Raw genomic sequence first — 23,024 nt, 5'->3', positions numbered from 1 at the left:
AAACTACTGATTTATCACTTTGATTGGTTGTTGATTTTCCCTGTTTTGTTTCAGAAGTTCAAACTAAATCGACCCCTGGCTTTTATTTACATTCATACTATTCTTTTGTTAACAGGTATTAACTTTTGAGTTGTGTCCTCATGGTTTGTTGCATGGAATGGACAGAGCACTCTTTGTTTATTTTGGAGCAACTGTTGAGACGGTGTTGCTCTGAATGGCGTGTTTCTAGGGCTACTAAGTCTCTTATTTCTGTATTTTTCTTTCACTCATCTTCCTTTACTTTCTCCGCCTGCGCATGGTCCAGACCCCTCATAAAGAGCTTGCATTCTTTTTCAAATAAAATTACATATTTTTTGCTTCTGTATTTTTTGAAGATTAGTTTGTGTTATTTTAGTTTGTCTCTGGAAGTACCCAATTAAAATTTGTTCTGTTTTTTCTCCTTTTTGATTCCCCTGGTTGCCGACCCTACCTTCCCACTTTACTTAATTGTTTGTTGTGGTAAGTTCCTAGTTTTGAGGGGTATTTAATTTACCTTTTTTAATTTACCCTAACAAAATGACATGCTGATGACACCGAGCAAATGCGCTGCACTTAGCAGCCTTAAGCTGTGGCAACCCTGTTTGGCCCAGTAAATGCTCTTGATTTGTACATATGATCCCAAATGCTCTTTTCCCCATTGTCAATTTGAACACATTTAACAATGAGGGATGAAATGTATCCAGTTATATTTAACAAAAGGCAGGCAATAATGTTGGTTTTCAACACCTTTTTTGCCCCCTCCCTCAAACCACCTGCTCCATCGCGCCTTTACACACACACACACACACACACACACACACACACACACACACACACACACACACACACACACACACACACACACACACACACACACACACACACACACACACACGTATTCACACCTGTAATCCCCAAACGAGTAGATGTACCACTACACATCCTAACTATAACTGCCAGAGCTTCTTTCTAGGTCATGTTTCCTCATGTTTCCTGTACATGACCTACAAGTTGGTTGAGTTATGGAATGGTTGCCAATTTCCATTGTGATAGAGTTTGCTTTTTGAACGTGGCTGCTTATGACATGCATTTAGAATGTCTTCATGAAAGAGAAACATTTTTTATTATAGTTTATTTATTGAATATAACCCCCAACTCTGAACAATTTCAAACAATGCAGTACTCTCTTTTTTTGTCATGTTATGTGGATTCTCTGTGTTGCCTGGTAAATACAGTTTGCGCTTGAGATGTATCATCTAGCCTGCCATCTATGTATAAGGGCTGCAGGATTCTGTCACGGTGGAGCGATAGGGTTACTACTGACCAAGTGTGTGGAGTTGGACCAGGAGGCTTTTGACTCTGGCATCAGATGCAGACTAGGGCTGGGCGATATGACTTCAAATCAATAGCACGATTATTTCAAACTTTTGCATCAATTAATAAACAATTATAAAAAAATATATATCATTGTGAAAATAGCAGATGTACAAACTCTTGTGAGATCAGATGGTAGTTAGGCTATTTTCACTATTTTTGTATGCTCCCATTGTACTATGAAGTATGATACAGTGTTTGTATGGTAGGTGTTGCACTCCACCTCAGCAATACATCTCCCATGGGTCTAGAGCTCGGCTGATACCGAGAATAAGCTTCTACGACCTTGCTTCTCAATTATTCAGTTATAAGTTGGTTATTGGTTCAGAATATTGGTTTCAATATATTTTCAGTTAATTGCCCAGCACACTACCATCTGTCACTAATGTCCACGGACATCTCCGCAAACAGTTGAACACACAACCTCATAGCATAAGTACACAGAGGATGGTATTGTATGTTATCCATGTATTCATACATAATGAAACGTTGTGAAAGTCATCCATTGTTAACAGTACAGGCCAGGTTTGCTGACCTGTTTGCACTACCACGGTTTTAGAATGATTCCTGGGTATTATATATCAACAAACAATGAAATCCTTTTGCAAACCTTTTACACTAACTTGTAGTTACAGTATACAAGGGTCCACAATGGCACTGCCATTACGATAATGCTTACTGTATCTGTTTACACCGATTATCCAGAACGCTTTATCAATGTTGTCCCTCTGTTGTTTTCCTGATGGGTGACTAAAAGTATTTCTACTGTCCTTTGTCCAGTTGGTTTCTTTTCATTTTACATACAGTCAAGTGTGTTTATTGAGACTGAAAGCTTAAGTCTTTGTTGGTGACTCACCTGAAATGTGTCATTATCTTTTGTTATCTTTTATTTTTGTGGTCTTTACTGACCTACTGTGTATGTTAGACAGTCAATAAAATGCCAACTGTAGCTCTCCCAGTATCAATGACTGTTCTCTCACATAAAGTACTTTACCATCCTTATTTAAGGAAACATTTTCTGTCTTGCTCATGGTTAACATTTTCCTCTTTCCCCTGCAGGATGGGAAGAGAATGTTTGGTACTTACTTCCGAGTTGGATTTTATGGGTCCAAATTTGGCGACTTGGATGAGCAGGAGTTTGTTTACAAAGAGCCTGCCATCACAAAGCTGGCAGAAATCTCACATAGACTGGAGGTAAACACACCATAAGCGTTCCCCTACCAGGCGTTCTGCCAGATGGTCTTATTGCTATTGAGAAGATAATAGAATGCAGCTACATTATGTCCCTGCTGTATACCTGAGCTCTTAAACATTTTTAGCACAGGATTCGAATGAGAATTCTCATCCTGGGACCAAATCTTATTCAATTATAAAGCTACTCTTGTTCTGTGAGCGCTAAATGGAGTAAGTTCCTGTTCAGAGTAACTTGTTCCTCATCAATTCAGTCTTAATTTAAAGTGCAAATAGTGTCTACTGTGTAGACTCTTATCACTATACAATTCGTCATAAATCAAAACTACCCTCCATAGAGATACAGTAGGTTGTAACTATTTTTGTGGAGAGGTTCTAAGCTGGCCATGTTTGCTGTGTTCATCCCCAGGGTTTCTATGGCGAGCGGTTTGGAGAGGAACAAGTGGAGGTTATTAAGGACTCTAACCCAGTGGATAAGTGCAAACTGGATCCCAACAAGGTCAGTGTCACACAGGAGAATAATGAGTCACAGTTCCCCTTTGTGATTTGGAGGTGAATATTTTCATCAGCTAATCAAAATATTATGATTATGGACACCTCTATTTTTTTCATTCTTTTTTTATTGAAATAATGACATTTTTCACTGTCCAGGCATTCATCCAGATCACGTATGTGGAGCCGTACTTCGACACATACGAGATGAAGGACCGCATCACGTACTTCGACAAGAACTACAACCTGAGGCGCTTTGTGTACTGCACCCCGTTCACCCTGGACGGACGGGCGCACGGGGACCTGCACGAGCAGTTCAAACGCAAGACCACCCTCACCACCTCCCACGCCTTCCCGTACATAAAGACGCGTATCAACATAATCCACAAGGAGGAGGTACAGTCCTTTATTTTGCATGCATGCCAAATGCTACATCTTGTCCAGATCTTGAGGTATTATGCATCCACCTTTGTCACTAAAAACCTTTTGTCTTTTGTCCAGTACCTCTCCATGCCTATTGAGGTCGCCATAGAGGACATGCAGAAGAAGACTCAGGAACTGGCCTTCGCCACCCACCAGGACCCTGCTGACGCCAAGATGCTGCAGATGGTGCTCCAGGGTTCAGTAGGCACCACTGTCAACCAGGTAACCTAGAATGTTCTCAGGGGTGTTTAGACATATCCAGGCACCAGTCCAAACCTGCTGGTGATGTAAAGCTTACATATCAGTTAACCACTGGTTGACCGGTGCACCCCAGGGGTCTACTAGTAATTATAGGTCCCCTACTTTTTCCCCTCTGCCAGATCCTTTTGCCGAAAATAGCCGATCTACAAGCTCACAACGTTTAACATTTATGTAAAAAGTTTGTTTACATACTGTAGGTACAACTTGCTAACAGTGAAGCAAAATTGACATGTTTTGATTTATGATTGGTAATGAATTCCGCTGATTTCACAGGAATGATTTCAGGAATGTGGTATTACCTTTGTTGTGTTGATCAGGGCCCTCTGGAGGTGGCTCAGGTGTTCCTGTCAGAGATCCCCAGTGATCCAAAGCTCTACAGACACCATAACAAGCTACGTCTCTGCTTCAAAGACTTCACCAAGAGGTACACCTGTAATTGCAAACATTTAATCACTTTTAGGGCACTTTCCATTCCGTTAATGTTAGCAGTTCATTAATGTCCCAGGTGAAAAGTTAATATTATTATTGCATTTGACAGGGAGCAAAGTAAGGGCCTCTTAATAAACTACTGTTTTCTATATATATGGAGACTTTAGATCTGGCCATCATATCCAGTATAAAGTGATATCCATTACAGTTAATATTACACCGTGGTTGCAGTATAACTTGTAGACAGAAGACATTCCATCTACCATATGTTCTTGCAAATCTACTTTATTACAATTTACAGTTTTGGCATTCAGCAGATGCTCTTTATCCAGAGCGACTTACAGTAAGCAAGGTAAACACATACTGTACATCAAATGCATAGACATAGAATCATAGGTAAACGAAGAACCTAGCATCAGAGCTTGCACTTTTGAAGTAGCTCAAGAGTGTCTGCCAAATGCCTAAATTGAATCTTCTGGTCCATTTTTTCCTGTGAACTCCTCCTAGCACATTGCATGTTGACGTTTCACTCCTGCTTTCATCCAGAGAGATGAATGAAATGCATGCTTTGTATTGAATGGACAAGTTGACGTGGCGGTGTGTCATTGACTTTCATTGACTAGGTGTGAGGATGCTCTACGGAAGAACAAGAGTCTGATTGGTCCAGACCAGAAGGAGTACCAGAGGGAGTTGGAGAGGAACTACCATCGTCTCAAAGAGGCCTTGCAGCCGCTCATCAACAGAAAGATCCCCCAGCTTTACAAACCTGTCCTGCAGGTCAACTCCCATAGGTAGGACCAACCAAAATACACTGTGTTTGAGAGAAACAGTGTTGTTTTTTACAGCAAATTTCGATTCAGTTTTAGCCATAGTCTTTTGAATAAAATGTCTTTTAGTTTTAGTCATAATTTAGTCACCTGAAAAGTTTTAGTTTTAGTAAAATTTTAGTCGACTAAATATCATACGATTTTAGTCAACTAAATCTGCAGTTGATTTAGTCAACTGAAATGTATTTTGGCGGGCCTTGATGGCATCGTAATGACAGATTTTACACTTGGTTGTGTGCTGAAAATAGCAGATCTACAAGCTCACAACGCGTCGCAGCGCGACGCATTGTGAGCTTGTAGATCGGCTATTTTCAGCACACAACACCTGAGAGCAACCAAATTACTCTCTTCTCCACTAGTCCCTCCCCAACGTTTTAGTCTAGTTTTTATTTTGTTGACGAAATTGTCAATATATTGTCAACTAAATCTGCAGTTGATTTAGTCAACTGAAATGTATTTTGGCGGGCCTTGATGGCATCGTAATGACAGATTTTACACTTGGTTGTGTGCTGAAAATAGCAGATCTACAAGCTCACAACGCGTCGCAGCGCGACGCATTGTGAGCTTGTAGATCGGCTATTTTCAGCACACAACACCTGAGAGCAACCAAATTACTCTCTTCTCCACTAGTCCCTCCCCCACGTTTTAGTCTAGTTTTTATTTTGTTGACGAAATTGTCAATATATTTAGTCTTAGTTTTAGTCATCACAGCTTAGTTTTTATTTAGTTTTCGTCAGTTGGAAAAAAAAAAAAAAACAGTTGACAAACGTTTTTAGTCATAGTTTTAATCGACGAAATCAACACTGGAGAGAAAGCAAGAAAGAGATGTTCATCTGATCTCCTGGTTTCTATTTAGTTTCCTTCCAGTTCCATCCATCCATCCATCTTTCCAGATAAACCTTTTTTTTACCACGCTACTCCTCCAATAGTTTTAAAATAAAGGGCCATATGTCAAATCGACCACCGGCTTCATCGGGACATGTAGGGGTGCATTTTGCTAAGAGAAACGTTATATAGTTTAATATATATATATATATATTTATTCGTGAATTAATTTTCTCCATTGGCTTTAATTGAAATATACTTTTCCCCAAATATGGAGATGACTGAAATCATAGACCACAAGAGACTGACACAGTAGGTCCATAAATGAGCATTCCAAGATATGGGCTTAACATTGATGACATCAGGCAGATCCAGTACACAAACCATTTCTGTATCTGCTCTAGATCTGACCTGCAACCTGTAAAAGTAACTTATCAGTCTATATTAATTCAATTGTATCCCAGATTCAATGTCTTATTGCTTTTGTTTCTTTAAAAACATGCAGCAAACGGACAGCTTGACAAGGTAGTTTGAATTTTAAGCATGTTTAAGCATAGGTCTTTATTTTTTGCATCACTATCCACGTTATGAACTTTATTTTACTCCTAATCACTTTTATTAGACTCAATATGTGACAACCTGAAGAGGTGGAGATAAATGCAAAAATGTCTGGACTGGCTTTCACATAAGGCCGCTTTCACACTAGCAAAGCAACACAGTGTGAACATAAATCAGCGAAATAGTTTTGTCCAAGTAGTGCCAAAAATAATAACTTAGAGAAAATGAACTGCCATACAATGTCAAATCAATATACTGTATATTATAGAAGATCAGGATATTACTTATATAGAATATCAGGATATTACAGTAGGATATTGTTCTTGTGTAAACTAAGCTGTTGGTTTGTTTTTCCAGGGATTCCTTCAGCAGAATGAGTCTTCGGAAGCTTGACATTTGAAGATGAAGAAAAAAAGAAGTGAGGATTACAACATTAATTTATTACCGAGTGTAAATATGAGTGTCTCCAGAAAGTCGATCAGTGTTCCTGATAATGAACAAAAAAGAAAGTGTTACAGCTTGGTACGTCATTCCAGTGTCTTAATTTGTTTACAGATAACATGTTACTCCACCAGTAGGACAAAAGTGGTTCTAAAAGGAATACCTTGACAAGTTTAATGTTTATATTTTTTGTCAGGCATTTGTCAGACATGCAAGCGGTCCTTCAGCCACCCTAGAAAGCTTTCTGTATTTAAACTACGGAGGCTGCCCTCTGCAAGCCAAAAAGACAGTTTTAGGCAAATGGTACCCTTTGGTTTTAATGAGAAATGTACTGTATGTTAAGATGGTTATGTCAAGTGCCAATACAGAAATGTTTTCCTGAACTTTTTGACAAGTGTCTGCAAAATGGGGGATATTTAAAAAGTCAAGGAGTCTTTATAACTGCTTACGATGTGTCAAATCTGTATTCAATTTCATGTGTGCACTTTTTATTACAGTGTAGAAATGCATTTTACAACTTGAAAGTTTACTATTTAATCCAAAATGGGGGGAAAGGAAAATGTGCAAAAATTGTACCATTATTTATCATGATGCTTTATCATTTTTAGTTTAAGCTACATTGTTTTAAAGCGGGACTTCTTTCAAACTTCCTCAAACAGTTTTATGTAGTTTGTTTATTTTAAATATTTTACTAAATAAATATTTTAATGTCCAAATGATATACCTGTTTTTTTTTTCTTTCGATGGAGATTGCTCAGTAAATATCATATATGACGCTCTCACTTCACTGAGACATATAGTAAGTAAGGGATGTTATTGAAAACCTGATTTTAATCAGATTTGATTTCACAATACTGACTGGCTTTCACTTTCACAAAATTAAAATGCCACACACAAAATATGAATATATAATATTTTACTATCAAATGAACAATAACAGATGTACAAAATAATACCAGTTTCAAAACAATTTCTCGCTCTCCCAGACTCCCACATTTGCTAACAGCTAAACTAATTGGTAGAATGGATACAATTCTGTGGCAACTTATTACAGTCACAGCAACACTTTAAGCTGGAATGAGGGTACAGTGTAAATATGGAAACGCCATTGTCAACTTAATTTTAGACTCCTCACATTGTTAAACATACAAACTCAATCACCTAATGGAATGTATGGGCAGCTGGCAAACTTCACCTGTTTGCATGTGCATGATGAAATAGTCCATATGCAACTGAGACATTGGTACAGACCTAATGCTCCCCCTCTGCTATATATAATGAATATTATATACAGTATGTACCGTACAAGCTGCTCAGTTTGGGCTGCTGCCTTGAGAGCCATCTTCACTGAGGGAGTTAGAAGCGGCTTCTAGTTTTAAGATGGTCTACAGCAGTGGTTTTTGACCCTTTTCATATCAAGGTCCATTATTTATTGGGTATTTGAGCCACAGACCACCTGATGAGATTTAGCCTCTCTGAGACCCAAGACAGAATTTGTTGTCGTTACTTGGATAAGATTTTGTCTACACTTCCTACAAACTGTTGTGTTAGGGGAGAGAACAGGCAAATGTTGATCAAAATAACAATTATTCTACATCCTCTAATTGTGTAGACCTCTTGTAAACAACAATGTAACTCTTGAGAGCGTAAAATGAAAACAATTTGGTTTCATTTTACCCTCTCAAGAGTGGTCCCCGGACCACTGGTCTACTGGACCCATTTAACAGTACATACAAGTCAAGACTAAGTTAAGAATGCTGGTCCGTCCTAACATACTGTATGTGTATGCAACTTCTGGGGGAGAAATTCACAGCATATTCTAATCTAGGAGGTTGAAACCTTTCCCCTTGGTTTGTGTTTTGGGTGATGCTTCTCTCCACAATGCTCCCTGCCGAGTAGTGGCACTGGAAAGGCTGTGCTTCAAAGTTCTGGATAAATGTATCTACTTATCTGCTGAGATGAGATAGGTGGGAGGTTTACACCAGGGCTTCTCCTCACGTCTCTTATCTGACTTACGCCTTGGTCTTATTTCCACCATCATGGATAATTAACCTTTCATAATTGGCATGCTGGATTTGTAGTTATCATCTATTGTTTGTCCTTTTTTCTAGTCTCTAGCGCTTATGTGGTGTAAATCTAAAATACCAAAAAGTATTAATCACAAAAAGGCCATATGCAAATTGCAAAGTCTTTCTAAACAGGTTGAAAATGTATGAATAGTAACAGCAAGCATCACAATGGCCATGGTGGGAATGGACTAGGCAAGTATTGCTGGACACATTGACATCCTGATTGGGCGTTCTCAGATACTATAAAACATGGAAACTTAAATTAATTTACTTAATTCAGTTACCCCTGAACTGATCATTTGTACATTACTAGTTTCAACACCTTGGTCCTGTACAACACACCACAGGTCCGTCATAGCATGACTACTACATCTGTATAAGAGGTACAACACTGTAAATGACATAAAATGGCAAGCTTGTTTCCATCTACAAAGGAAATATTCATTTTTAAAACGTTTCATATCTAAAATGTATCTTGTGAATTGTGCAATATGGCACTTTGGTCTATTGCACCAATAGAAGCACAGCACAATAGCTACAATATCCCATTTCCCAGGCTGCTATACAGTATAGCCGGGGAGCCACAGGCCCAAAAGCTCAAAGAATAGGATGTTACCTGTGATGTCATGACATACTTTTAATTTTTGTTTTTTCTATTAATTTGGTCATCAAGGTCCACAGAATGAGAGGCCTGCTCTGCCGGAAATCCTGCGAAAAAAAGTTATGGCCATTTGTATATTCACTCCATCGACTTCAATTCTGTGCCAATGACTGCTTATGACGGTTTTTTTCCAATAGCCCTGTGTGCCAATGACGGCTTATGACGGTTTTTGTGTTTTTTACATAGAAAAAAAATAAATAAAAAAAATCATTTTTTTTTCTTTTCTAAAGATGTCAAAATGACCTGAGATCAGAGAGATGCTTTTCTCTGTTTGTGTGTTCGCTCCCTCGTTTAGCTGATTGAGAAAATGTGTGTTCATGTGTGTCCATTCTAGTGGATGGACACTTTTTTTCATTCAAACAGCTCTATCTCTGGAACCATTTGTCCGATTGCCAAAATTCTTTTTGCCACTGAATCACAACAACTGTGTCTGTTTCTGTGGGGAAAAAAATTATAAAAAAAAAATCTTTTTTTTTTCATTGCATAGTAAAGAAAAACATACAAAATCTCGGCACAGCTACCTTGGAGCCATTTTGGCATCTGGCACAGAATGAGTTAAGGAAAGAAACACACCAAAAAAAATATGCTTTAAGTAGCATGTGAGGGGTCAAACTAGGGATTCTTGATGATTCTGAATCCATTGCAAGCATTTGTTTTGCATGAAAAACATTCCTTGGGCTAGAAAACGGACCAAAATAACGGTGAAAAGTGATGACTCATCACTTTTCACAGGTTTGAGAGGCTGAAATCTAGCCCAAGGAATGTTTTTCATGCAAAACAAATGCTTGCAATGGATTCAGAATCATGAAGAACCCTTAGTTTGACCCCTCACATGCTACTTTTTTTGGTGTGTTTTTTTCCAGTATAGTGAAGTCAATGGGAAACTTTTTTTCGCAGGATTTCCGGCAGAGCAGGCCTCTCATTCTGTGTACCTTATTGACCAAATTAATAGGACAAACAAAAATTTGGAGTATGTCATGACATCACAGGTCCTCTCTCATTTTGGCCCAGTGGCTCCCCGGCTATTATGTTTGCCATGTCTATACACATTTCAAGAGGTACTTTTTAGGCATCAACTACTTTGACGTATTATTTTGTGACCAGCTTCGAGGTTGGCTATAGTTTTATTTATATACATAAGTGCACCATAATATATATTTTATGTTTATCCACTGCATAGATTGCATTAATTTCAGTGTTGAAAGATGTACAAGAATAAATCATATATTTATATATTTTTAAAAGCCCTGAAAACAATGGACGACTACAAGGGAGAACATTACAGTAAGTAGACCAAAAGGGAAACTTTCCTAGACAGCAGACTACCTAGCCTTGACAGCCAGATCAAGCAGGATTTCCATTGATTTATGATGGGAATGAGAAGGATTTAACCAGTGTGCAAGGTTGTAAATATCCCATTCCAAAACCATGGCATTGCAACACAATATTACAGTGCACCGGTCACTGGATGGTCTATTCAAATAGTCACCTTGCTAAAATAATGGACGGTAATTTTTTGGCATGTCAGACTTTCAGAAAACTGAAAAAAACTGAACAAAAACAAAATATATTTCTTAATCATTTCACCCAAAAGGTTTATAACAATATATGACTATTGACAGTTATATAAGAGGATTGAATGACTCTTAGGCCATTGTAAACCTGTAAATCGTGACAAATTGGCCCTAGTCACATTGTCTTTGACATATAGGCCATTATACTACTGGCGTAGGAACCGCATGTTTTGTTTTCAATAAGGATATAGGCCATATATTTTACCAGAGGTGGACAAAATGTAAATTTCCTTCCCAAATTACATAGGCCATTATTTTAAACCACACCCTCCCCATTGTGCCTTCCATGTAAAACAAATACTGGCAGCCTTTGGTCCTGCCCCAAATCACAGAAATACAGGGGAAATATCCTGCACGAAATGTGTGCAGACTTGCTCTGGATCCAGTATCCCTCTAGTGTGCAGTCTGTGCACAATAATATGCAAGGAAAAGGATTACTCCCGTGGATATCATTCAGGGCTCCCACAATCTCAGGTTGGCACAGTATAATAATGGGGCGGATTAGATTGGATCTCATGAGCCGCACACTCGAAGACAGCTAATGTCACCAAAATGTGGAAACATGTAAAATGTGAAAGTATTGGCCATTCGATCTGGAATGTAAACATATTAGACACTATAGTCCAGCTGTGGTGGTTGGTTGTGACATTCACTGTGATGGCAAACTAAAAATGATGTGTATTGTTTGACAGATGTGTCCCTTTATTTTGCATTTATTTGATTGTGTAGAGTTATATGGTGTTTGGAATTCTGGATTATGTCTCTTTTCTTCTCTGTCTGATTAATTGGATAAAGGAAAACAATGGAAAAAGGGGGAGAAGAATCTGTTGAAAATAGAAAAAACGTTTGTTTCCTTTCACAAACACCCTGCAACTGTTTTACTTGTTGTAATGTTATTTATGGGACTCATCATACCATCACCTGAGTTGTAAGGACAACAGTGTTAAAAAGGTTGAAAAAAATTAAGTAAAAAAATATCCTATTCCATCTATACTTACTTGGCCAGTCTCCTTTGCAAACAAAATGAATAGCTGTAGGTAGCTGCTGACTTAAAGGGTATTCAAATATAATCTGAAGTATCAAAGTGCTTTTCCATGTTGTAAAAAGGAATCCAAAAGGTTCAACACTAAAAAGACACCAAAACACATTTTTAAAAAAGGACCTAGAAAGAGGTAATAGACAAACAAGAATATTAAACCAGACAACAATAGGACAAATGGCAGAAGCACTCCCCTGTGCTTTGAGGTCAAAGCAGTCTATTATAGAAGCCACATCTGAACAGGACTTTGTTTTCCTGAATAAAACTTCCTTGTGTAGTCTTGCATTTCCATAAGTATGAATCAGAAACTAAAGTAGATGACAGCTTTTTAGTTTTCAGAACCTCTAGTAGACATGCCAGGGGCTGGGTTCGATCAGCTGACTGTACATCTCCATCTCACGTTCTGCTAAAACGAGGCTTGACAAACTCTTGGTGGTGCAGAGTTTAGTGTCCAGGGTCAGCCGCTCTCCTGTAGAACAGTAGATAGGGTGTGGATGTGGAGCAGGTTTTGGGAGAGCAGGCTCTCAGGAAATCCTCCTCCTCAAACAAACGCACCTCCGAGTCGTCAAACAGCAGCCACTTGCCTTCGTAATCCAGGAGCCTGGTGAGAGCCTGCTGCTCTGTAGCCTCCATTCCACCTCCACACACAGCTGTAGATGAACCCTGTCCTCCTTCCTCGGCCTCCTTCTTCAGCTCAGTCTCTGTGTTCTGCCCAAGGCTACTTGTGTTTCGTCTGCGCCTAGATCCCTCTGTTGATTTGTCTGCCTGTTTGCTGCTTCCGTTGGTCAGCTCATAACTAGACACACTCCTCTGCCCACCTAGGAGTCCCACTACACCCTCTGACGACTTCTTGCAACCCGCTTTGCCAGAGACGCTGCTGGCCGAGTTTGTGTTGGCGTCGCCATTGCTGTGCGCTCTCCCTCTCAAGCTAAATGACACCTCGCCATCGTCGTAGTCCAGCGTAGCCTCTTTTTTCTGCACCGGTTCACTGGCTGTTTCCCGCTCCGCTCCCTCCTCAGTCTTGACTTTGTCTTCACCCTGCGGCCAGAGCCTTGTGTCTTTCAGGTCAGACATGCGGATGTAGGTGGTGTAGTGGCCACTGCTGATGGTGACGCCGCTGTGCATGACCACGGCGAACAGCTCATAGCGTCTCCCCTCTTTAGCCGAGGACTGCGTGCACCACTCCTCTAGGGACAGCGTCAGAGGGGTCTGAAGTGGGGTGTTCACCTTAGAGAGGCCCGCATATGGGTCTAGTCTGTTGAGCAAAAGGGTAGGAGAGAGTCAGTCAGTTCTCATATGGATGAAGCTGACATTTGTAAGCCATATGAACAGAAAACTGTGAAGCTTATCACTTATACTCACTCTAAACCGTTGGCAGAGAAACACTTGAGGTGAATGGTGACAACCTCTGGAGTTTTATCAAACAAAAGGCTCCTCTCTGCCTCTGCGTAATGGTGGCAGGTCTCACAGAAGTACTTGTCCTCTCCGACGATGCGCTCCACGGAGGCAAACTGGGAGATGGCCCACTTCAGAGTCTTCACCTCCGGTTTAGGGTCTGGAGAGACTGGAGCGGAGAGGAATGCATAGTTACAATGAGAAGCGACTTTTAATCTCATATGCCATTCATATTAGTCCAAAGAAACTTTCCCCTACACCAGTCTGCCAGGGTACACGCAGGTGTGTTCATTTAATACTAGTGTTTGTGTGCATGTGACTAATGCTCATACGCTGTCATTTCCAAGCCTGTGTGTGCAGTAGTAATATATTCAGTATAAGAAAGTCAGACCCTCACCCTCAGAGAGGTCAGCTGGGCTGCTGGGTTGGTCCTCCTGTACAGGAACACTGATATCTTGGAAGTCCTCCCTCCTCTCTGTGTAGTTCTCACACTCCAGACAGCGAGTCCTCAGTACCAGGCGCCCCTGGAACAACCGCTCCATCAGGTCCAGGCCATCTGAACACAAACAGCCGTGGTGGAAGCCACGATTTGATCATCACTCCTTGGTCAAGGCCCTCACAAGCTCATGTACAACATTTACTGTGGTGTGAATTAAGTGACTGATAGACATTAAACTCAGTCCGATTTCAATAATTGATGTGTTCAACATGACTTAAAATTACATAAAGTAGAAAGCAAGCATTACTCCTTAAGTGCAAGTGCATCATGAAAATGAGGCAAATACTTTCCTATGTGGATTTGACCTTAGGCAGACTAGCTTCCTTTATGGACCGATTCGTTGCTACTTTTTTTCACCTTATGAACATACATACCTGCTACTTGTTTAAACTGACACACATATTCCCTGTCCCTGATGCAATCAATGTTGCCCAGCATTTACAACTTAAACACGTTGTCCATGTAGCACTTTATACGAACAGCCCCATTCTCTTACCTTGACTACTTATCTTCTTGTTTTCAGCTGTATTTTGACTGGCAGGCTCTGGACCAGTTTTCTCACTATCCAGCCCCGTCTCCAGGCCTGGTTTGTCCTGGTTCTTAGCTACAGTGGTGGAGCTGAGCTTCCCCATGCTGCGGAACTTAGAGAAGATACTGGGCTGCTTCCCAGTAGGTTTCAGCCAGGCCAGCTTGCTTCTCTTTTTTCTCTTCCCCTCGTCCTTCTTTGAGGGCTTTTCACCTTTCTCCTCGCTGGTGCTCCCATCCTGCTCCTCTCCATCCTGTGTATCTGGCCCGTCTATGTCTTGGTTGCTGTGCATGGTGATGTCGCTGGAGGACTTCCTCTTGGAGCGGGTCATGGGTCTGCTCAACTGCTCTGCGTCGGACGTCTTAGACTTGACAGATTTGGGTTTCTTCTTGGCGTTTCCTGCCTCTGTGTCGCTCTTCCTCTTGCCATTGCCTTGGCCTTCCTCCTCCGTGGTAGCGGTGTCACTGGAGCACACACTGGTGATGCTCTCTGCTTTGACTTCTGGTACGTTTTTATCCTCCTCCTGTTCTGGCTGCTCCTTCCTGATGGTGACGCATGCCTCCTGGATATATCCCAGGATGCACTGCAACACCTCCTGGGCATCATGTTGTTGGTATCCTTCATACATGTTGTTGAGTTGTCTGAAAACACACAGTAAATGTGCAGACGGTACACTTAAAAATAATAAATACATAACAGTACAATACATAAGCCAATGGATTCTGACCACATTTGCAGAACTGGGGTCTTATTAGTGTTAATGCTTATTTTCATTTCATTTTAACCTTTATAGGCCTAACCTATAGTTAGGCCTAAATCAGAAAATTAGGCCTACAAAAACAAATATGTTGCTACATACTGTACATGTACTGTAAGCCCCTCCCATACACTAAAATGTGTTCCCGGCCTGAATGGGTTAAGTCTCGGTAACGGACTGACCCTCTTTTTCAGCAGTGCCGAGATTACAAATATATAATATACACACACACACACACACACACACACACACACACACACACACACACACACACACACACACACACACACACACACACACACACACACACACACACACACACACACACACACACACACACACAATTACTTCCTTTACTAACTAAAAACAAATACAAGAAAAATACATTTTAATGAGCACTATTATTGTGATCTGCCAGATTTCCAAGGAGCCAGTACCTGAGTGTGTGGAGTATTTTGCGAGGTGGTGTGGACAGTTCTCCTTCTTCTGTGTGGTTTACAGGGTTGAGCAGGAAGCTGGACTGTAGCTGCTCCATTGACATGATGAGACTGTTGAAGTTCCTGAGTAGCTCCATGTGAGCTGGCAAGACCTCCTCAGAAGAATCTTCTGCCTGTTAATAGCATGGTGGGCAAAATTCTTCCAGTGAGAAAATACAAAATATACTGTATAACCAATATCAGTAAATAAGTAATTTTTGAATCACAATCCCAGCCAAAATAAATGATATATGACCTGGGATATCATGTCACAAAACTCGTCAGAATGGTAGAAAGAGATCCCTTGAGGAAACTGAAATCTAGCATACAAATACTTTTGATTTATTTGATCAATTAGAGAACATGCACAATTGTAAAGTGTACTGTAACTACTGTAAAATCAAAATAGTCTAGCACTGACCTCCAAGTCACTTTTAGCACTTTGTTCATTTGGTTCTGCCTTTGCGTTGTCTTTACAGAAAGAGAGGCTGTTCAGCTTTTTGATGCCATCTCTGAGTCCTGGGCAGTAGTACAGCACCTGGAACAGAAATGATCAAACAATTCATGTTTTATGTGACTAGAATAGCCAACCAGTTGGAATATACCTGTAGTTTAGTAGGTTTTGTAATTTTCTATCTTGCTTTTTGTTTTTCCTTATTGTTTCTTTGTTTCAATTCAAAAGAATTACATTTTATTTTAAAAGGGACCTGTCATTAGCCACTCACACTTGAACTAGCATAAAACATATACAGTACGTACACAGTATATAAAAAAAGAAAACATATTTCCAAAAACAATGACTTGTTGGAACTCTTTTTCACATTACAAGTACAGTAAATGCGGAGTACTGTTTCTTAGTGCAAGAAAGGTTTTTAACATTACTGCCACGGAACATCAAGGCATTTTATGTGCATGTTGCATTGCATGACAAACAGCTGCCATGTACACACCTGCCATGGTTAGAATAATCACCACAATGTTAAACTAACTGATGCAGTTATTTGCTTATTAAAAAACATATTTCATAGCTAGGGCAGGGCACCCAAAACCATTGTGCTTCCCTATCTATGTCTACTAAAGTCATGTTCCATAAGAAACATTGCATGGTCAATAGCCTACATTATGGGCAAGTCACAAATCTGTGTAAATGTTTACAAAATCATGTATCGATATGGCCAACTGTGTGCTGCACTGGAAGGTTGTGGCCACTTGTGTGTAATAGCCAACTTAGCCCTGCCATGGTACAATGCATATACAGCCATAAAACCTGCACATGTTAACTCACAGTATTATCAATTATCATGATTAATTTGCAGTATATTGTGTCTGTGCCACTGGAGGTGAATCTCCAAGAAATTGCATTGAGTGTTATATTGCCATATGCTGCAATGCATTCCATAATATACATGCAATAATATTTTCATCTATACAAAAATCTTGACGTAGAGGAAAAGCTCACAACATGTCGCATTGCGATCCATTGTGAGCTTTTAGATCTGGTCTGGTATTATTTTTGCAGAATGTTCGCCCAAAATAAGGAATTACAATTGTTGATTTCTAACAGGAAAGCATCCCAAGGTTGTTATTCCCTACCTGTAGAATGCTATTCAGATAACAAGTGTTCCCCAGGTTGTTCAATCCCGCAAATGGCACCAAGGTCTCGCTCTTCTCACATGACATAAGATGGCCTGGGGAGGCTGGACATGGATCAGGGAGAGGTACCACCTGATCACTATTGCTGCACAATGGGGAGAAGGCGTAGGACTTTACATTAAAACCAAGTCAGCATCAGCAACCAAACAACACATGAATTCATCCCATGATCTGACACATACTGGATGGTGGCGCCACTGCACTCCACCTTCCCCAGTGGTGTAAAGTAACTAAGTAGATTTACTTTTACTACAATTTTTAGGTATTTGTACCTTACTTGAGTATTTCCAATACTTTTACTTCTACTTCACTACATCTTGGATCCAAATATTGTACTTTTATTTACTTGAACACTTTAGATACTTTGTAGATTATAAAAAAAAAAAAAACATACATTAACCACTATACAGCCCGTTACACATTTTGGCTCACTTGTAGATCTGCTATTTTCAAAAGATTTTTTTACCTTTCAAATGGGACATTCTATATAATGAGTACTTTTGGTACTTTTTAATGCCAATACTTTTGCACTTTTACTCAAGTACATTTTTAATTCTGGACTTTTACTTGTAACAGAGTATTTCTATATTGCAGTATTGATACTTTTAGTTATGTAAAACATATGAATACTTACTTTCCCCACCACTGCCCTTTATGAAGGGATTGATGGACACCTACCTTACTGCAGGCTCTTCTGGGTCCGCGGTTTTAAGTTCATCTACCGGAGGCTCGTTAAAATCCAACGCTCGTTTAGTTTCCTTCTTCTGGAAGAACTTGAGGGACAGCTTGCTTTTCTTGATAGGGCTCCCAAGGGCCACCATCACGGTTTCACCCTGTAGTCCAGGCATCTTCCACTGGCAGCAGTTATAGCTTCAGATCTGACCACAGGAGAGGCAACAGCGCGCCCCACTGGCCACAGAATGAAACAAGCAAACAGTCACAAAGTCTAGTTTAAACTTCCCTAAAAAAAACAAGCTACGCACGTGCTAACATAACATCATACGTGTATAAATAACATACAAGATATACGATATCCGTCTTTCATTAGATGCACACAAGACGGTCGGCCACACAATGCCGTTACATAACACGGTAGTTACGTCGTACTACCTGGCAGATTGTATGTTTGTCCTTATTTGCACCTGCCTTATTTGGTGCCCTTTTCCAGGGGAACATTAACTCACTAAACGGTGAAATATAACAAGTTTACGACGGATTACAAATCTAAATCAATTACTGCTGCGATCATCAACAAACCGAAAAGGAAGAGTTGTGTGGAACACAACAGAGAGAGAGAGACCAACCCGGCCCACATCGTTCGTTGTGGCGGTGGTGCGGGAAAGAAGTGGGAGGAGGGAGAAAAAAAGACAACACGCGTTTCTAACAGTTCCTACAGAGAAGAACGACACGCCAAAAGCCGTGCATTGACCGCAGCTTTATTCGCTCACCTCTGGTTCATTTGAGGCACAAACTGAACACGGTTTCTTTTCACAATTCACGATTTTTAGCCTGTTTGCAGAGCACCGACACGGACGAGGCGAGCAGAAGTTGGCGCTTTTTCCAACCGCAAGACCCTCCGCTCCGACACCGGAAGGAGGCTCAAACAACCGTCAAATCTGCAAACAATAACGACAACAATATTATCAAAAAGACCCCATACAACCATATATTGCCAGAGAATGCACGCAGATATGTCTAAATAAATCCAAACTGAAACAGTGCATGTTGAAATGTCAGGCTTTTCACCGGACGCCTATTTAATGTAGGACCAGTGGAACGCGACTGGTACTATTATGGAAGCCATCTTTGTAAGGTCACATTCACGTTTATATCCCTAAAAATGCTACCGTGAATAATGTTTTTTTTTTTTTTTTTTTGGGAATGCCGTTGCTTGTGATGTATTATAAGAGCTTTTCCGTTTCGCCTTTTTGAAGAATACTGAAATAACAATTTATATCCCTATTCCGCACCTACTTTATGGTTAGCCATACATTATAACTGCTTGTAGAGTGCTTTTACTTTGGGACGTAACGTCCCAAAGTAAAAGCACTCTACAAGCAGTTATAATTTATGGCTACTGTATGGTATGGTAATGGTAGCTACTGTACACTTGAACCAACAGGGGGCGCTGTCTGACATAGAAACAGATGTCAGAGCAGCATCATTCGCACCTTCTCTGGACCATCCTCTCATCTCGTCTCACCGCCTGACAGCCAGCAGGGTTTAGCCTTCTACGAACGGTAAGACATCATTGGCACATTTACACATTCCCTCCTGCTAAAATAAGATTAACGCGAATGTGTTTGGCATGTTTATCTGGGGACTGTTAATCACGACATTGCCTAATTTCGAGTGATTATGAATTGATATATGGTGTGCTGCTGCCTGCTGATGTGCTGGTGGTGGTGCTGGTGGTGGTGCTGGTTAAATCGGCATGTGAGAGTCGCAATAGTAATACCTGAAGCCAGCCAGCCAGGTATGAGGAAAAAGACATGTCAGGTGTGTTGCAGTTGTCAAACGGCTCGCATACAGCCTTTTACCCGCAGTACTTGGGCTAAACGGCGGTGTGCAGGCAGGGCAGGCTGCAGGACAGCTGCTGCTGCAGAGAGCCTGCTTGGTCAGCAGCCCCTATGCCTGAGCTCTGTCTGAGTATCGAGAATCTGCTCATCTGGCTTGGTTAAGTCAGGTGACGTTGTAAAGGCAGTTTATGCAATTTAACTGTGACAGTGAGAGTGTTCAAAAGTAATCAAATATAGCCAGAACACCGTCCAGTATAAGGGTCCATTTGGTTACACGTGTCAACTCTCAGTTACAAATGGTCAAAATGGACACATTAACACTGAGGATTTGTACTGTGTGGATGAGAGTAGACTAGACAGCACTCCATGGCATAGTTGCTATAACCTACTTACCCATCAACCCAATTACCTCTCTGGCATATACTGGATGGTGGCACATTAGAATGGTCTCTCACCCTCTCTATACAGTATGCGCATCTTAGTCTACCACTAGCCCACACTATACTGTGGGATGGAGGCTAATATATCAAAGCAAAACTGGTGGGTTGACAAGACTGTTTACTCCATCATGATTAGTATGCCTATAAGGAAATGGAACTTGTAAATTATAGCTGATTCCCCATGTCCTAATTAACGAGACTGCATGGCAATTGCACATTCTGTTCTTCCCCAAAGCTCTAACCAAATTACTCATAAACATTACTATTTTAATAAGGGATTAGGACAGGGGTCTGCAACCTTTTTGAAATGAAGTGCTATGTTTTTATTTTAGACAGTCAGTGTGCCACGTCAACATACAGTACATTTTAATGACTCGCCATAAAACATTCTGACATATTTTGATTGGCAGGACATTGTTATAACTATCATTAGACTCGAGCAATAACCCACCAATCTTCCCAACTCCCTCCCCAGTCAGAGTTCAGATTTTTAATGAATGTAGAATTATGTGCAGGATTTAATTTGCTGTAAATTAGGTTACATCATTTAATTGACCATGTTTAAAAAAACATATATTTTAAAATAACAATCCTCTCTCGCACCAGTGTGCCAATGATTACCCCCTATGGATTACCCTCCCCTGTGCCAATGTTGGCACCCGTGCCTAAGGTTGCCTACGCCTGGATTAGGAGATGCTTGTTTGATTCCATTCTATTACAGTATCTTTGAATAAGCTACAGTATCTACACTACCTGTATTTCATTTGGATATTACATTGAGCCAGCCATGATTGTCAAATACTGAGCAAGGACAATGAGGAGGATTGATGTCATTTAATGTAAGGGCGAGGATTGCAGTTCGCTATTCTCTAGCGTGTTGCATGCTCTGTCTGCACCTTTCCCTGAAGATCTATCATAAATAAGGTGTTGATTATATCCTCTGACAAGCACCTGGTTTCTCTCTCTCTCTGAATAAGGTGTTGATGTTGCATGATCCTCTCGCATGTACTGTACTGTACATACCGCTTTAATGCATCCTTGTGTTGACTACCAAATACTATTATGGAATAGGTTGTGGGAGGAGGGTAGTTACATTTATTAACTAAAATGCCCCTTCACCTATGGTAAACAAACATGTAAATGTAGATTATATAGCCTACATTGTAGTAAGTGAGAGAATCAGTCTCTTTGCTTTGATCTTTAGAGGGATATTTACCATGGCATACTTTTCCCTAGAAGGCATGCAGGTCTCATGTCCAGAGTAACAGAAGTGGGTGGTATGGCATCCCAGGGCTCTGACTAGAACCCCCACCCCTCCATCCCCCTCCCCACACCAGGAGAGGAACATTGGAGGGAAAAAAAGAAGGAGCGATAGGCTATGGTGCACTCCAAGAATGACAGGCATGTCCTGAAACCTACCTCCTGCCACCCACCCGAGTCCTCTCTCACACACACACACACACACACACACACACACACACACACACACACACACACACACACACACACACACACACACACACACTGCCCTTTTCCCGTAATTACGGGGGGCTTGGCATAGCCTTGCGTTCACTTTCTTGCTTTCTCAATTACATCCACTATCTCCTACCTACACATACAAACAGTGACATGTGTGAACTTGTGAACAAACAATCATAATCAGAGAGGGATTTGTTTGGCTGTCTTTGACTAACCCTGGTCTCTGTTTTTCTATTGCATCAGCTGGTTTATGTATTTTCAACATAAACATTGGCAGACACATCACAGTGGCTCCGTTCAGTGTAGTGACTGTAGCTCTTCTGTGTGTGTGTGTGTGTGTGTGTGTGTGTGTGTGTGTGTGTGTGTGTGTGTGTGTGTGTGTGTGTGTGTGTGTGTGTGTGTGTGTGTGTGTGTGTGTGTGTGTGTGTGTGTGTGTGTGTGTGTGTGTGTGTGTGTGTGTGTGCGCGCGCGCGCGTGTGAGTTTGCGCTACAGAGTGATCTTTTTATAGTATACGAGTGTACACGAGTGTGCACCGCATACGTATGCACTTTTACGAGATCGGATTTCTCAGATCTCTCGCAGAGTAAGATTGAATCTTGTCGTGTATACTTTCATTACAACCCTCTCCCTCTCTCCCGGTCTCTCTCTTGTTTTCTGTGCATATGTACAGTATGTACATCTGAGCAGCTCCTAACTGATTCATGCTGAGGAGGTGGGTGTGTCCAGGCAGAGAGCCCTCCAACCAAACAACCATCCATCCATTCAGACAGACAGACAGAGCTAGGCCGGCCCCCTCGGCTCAGGGCTGATGTTATGAAGCACTAACTCTCCCCCTGTCCCACTCACAGTCTGCTCCCTCCACTCACTCGCTTCTCCTATTCCAGCCACTCCGTCTGCACAGTCACCAGTCTGTAATCTTCACTCACGACTCACTACTATTCATCAGACCCTAGGAGAAAACACGTCTACTGGCAGATACTTGATGAACAGGTGTCTGTCTGCTAATGACAGTTTGTCACTGGGCTTCATAGCTGGTGATTGACCTGAAGACTAATACAGAGTGAGAGGAGGGGTGCGTTGCGGTAGAACCCTGCTGG

General features: G+C 40.9%; 2 protein-coding genes across 5 annotated transcripts in view; one reads left to right on the top strand and one right to left on the bottom strand.

Moving 5' to 3' along the window:
* The window catches only part of dock7 (dedicator of cytokinesis 7), a 77,865-nt gene extending 70,330 nt beyond the window's left edge, over positions 1-7,535 (top strand). For 3 of the 4 annotated variants that reach the window (XM_080735443.1, XM_080735442.1, XM_080735440.1), the window contains 7 exons: positions 2,452-2,586; positions 2,993-3,082; positions 3,235-3,471; positions 3,577-3,720; positions 4,077-4,183; positions 4,812-4,979; positions 6,756-7,535. In XM_080735443.1, coding sequence (XP_080591569.1) covers positions 2,452-2,586; positions 2,993-3,082; positions 3,235-3,471; positions 3,577-3,720; positions 4,077-4,183; positions 4,812-4,979; positions 6,756-6,798 — 924 coding nt within the window. In that variant the 3' untranslated portion in view covers positions 6,799-7,535. The remainder of the gene's footprint in view (positions 1-2,451; positions 2,587-2,992; positions 3,083-3,234; positions 3,472-3,576; positions 3,721-4,076; positions 4,184-4,811; positions 4,980-6,755) is intronic. The other variant, XM_080735441.1, reaches the window with a different exon arrangement.
* A 5,031-nt stretch (positions 7,536-12,566) lies between these two features.
* usp1 (ubiquitin specific peptidase 1) lies at positions 12,567-19,046 on the bottom strand. Its single transcript, XM_080722471.1, has 9 exons — positions 18,937-19,046; positions 18,167-18,397; positions 17,429-17,573; positions 16,257-16,373; positions 15,797-15,969; positions 14,573-15,243; positions 13,975-14,133; positions 13,545-13,746; positions 12,567-13,437 (listed from the first exon to the last, which is right to left on the bottom strand). Exons 2-9 carry the CDS (start codon positions 18,334-18,336, stop codon positions 12,627-12,629), a joined length of 2,448 nt encoding a protein of 815 aa, XP_080578597.1. The 5' UTR covers positions 18,337-18,397; positions 18,937-19,046; the 3' UTR covers positions 12,567-12,626.
* Between the last annotated feature and the right edge of the window lie 3,978 nt (positions 19,047-23,024).

This window comes from Nannobrachium achirus, assembly GCF_963921795.1.
Source record: "Nannobrachium achirus genome assembly, chromosome: 1".
Taxonomy (NCBI): Eukaryota; Metazoa; Chordata; class Actinopteri; order Myctophiformes; family Myctophidae; genus Nannobrachium; species Nannobrachium achirus.
Note: the sequence above shows the minus strand (reverse complement) of the source record. Positions and strands in the feature narration are given on the sequence as shown.

What these genes read in the sequence shown, in the direction of transcription:
- usp1 (XM_080722471.1), bottom strand. Translation starts at nt 18,336, where the DNA reads ATGCCTGGACTACAGGGTGAAACCGTGATGGTGGCCCTTGGGAGCCCT. An exon ending in GTGCTAAAAGTGACTTGGAG is followed by an intron (nt 15,970 to 16,256) that starts GTCAGTGCTAGA and finishes TGCTATTAACAG; the next exon opens with GCAGAAGATTCTTCTGAGGA. An exon ending in CCCAGCTGACCTCTCTGAGG is followed by an intron (nt 13,747 to 13,974) that starts GTGAGGGTCTGA and finishes TCTCCGCTCCAG; the next exon opens with TCTCTCCAGACCCTAAACCG.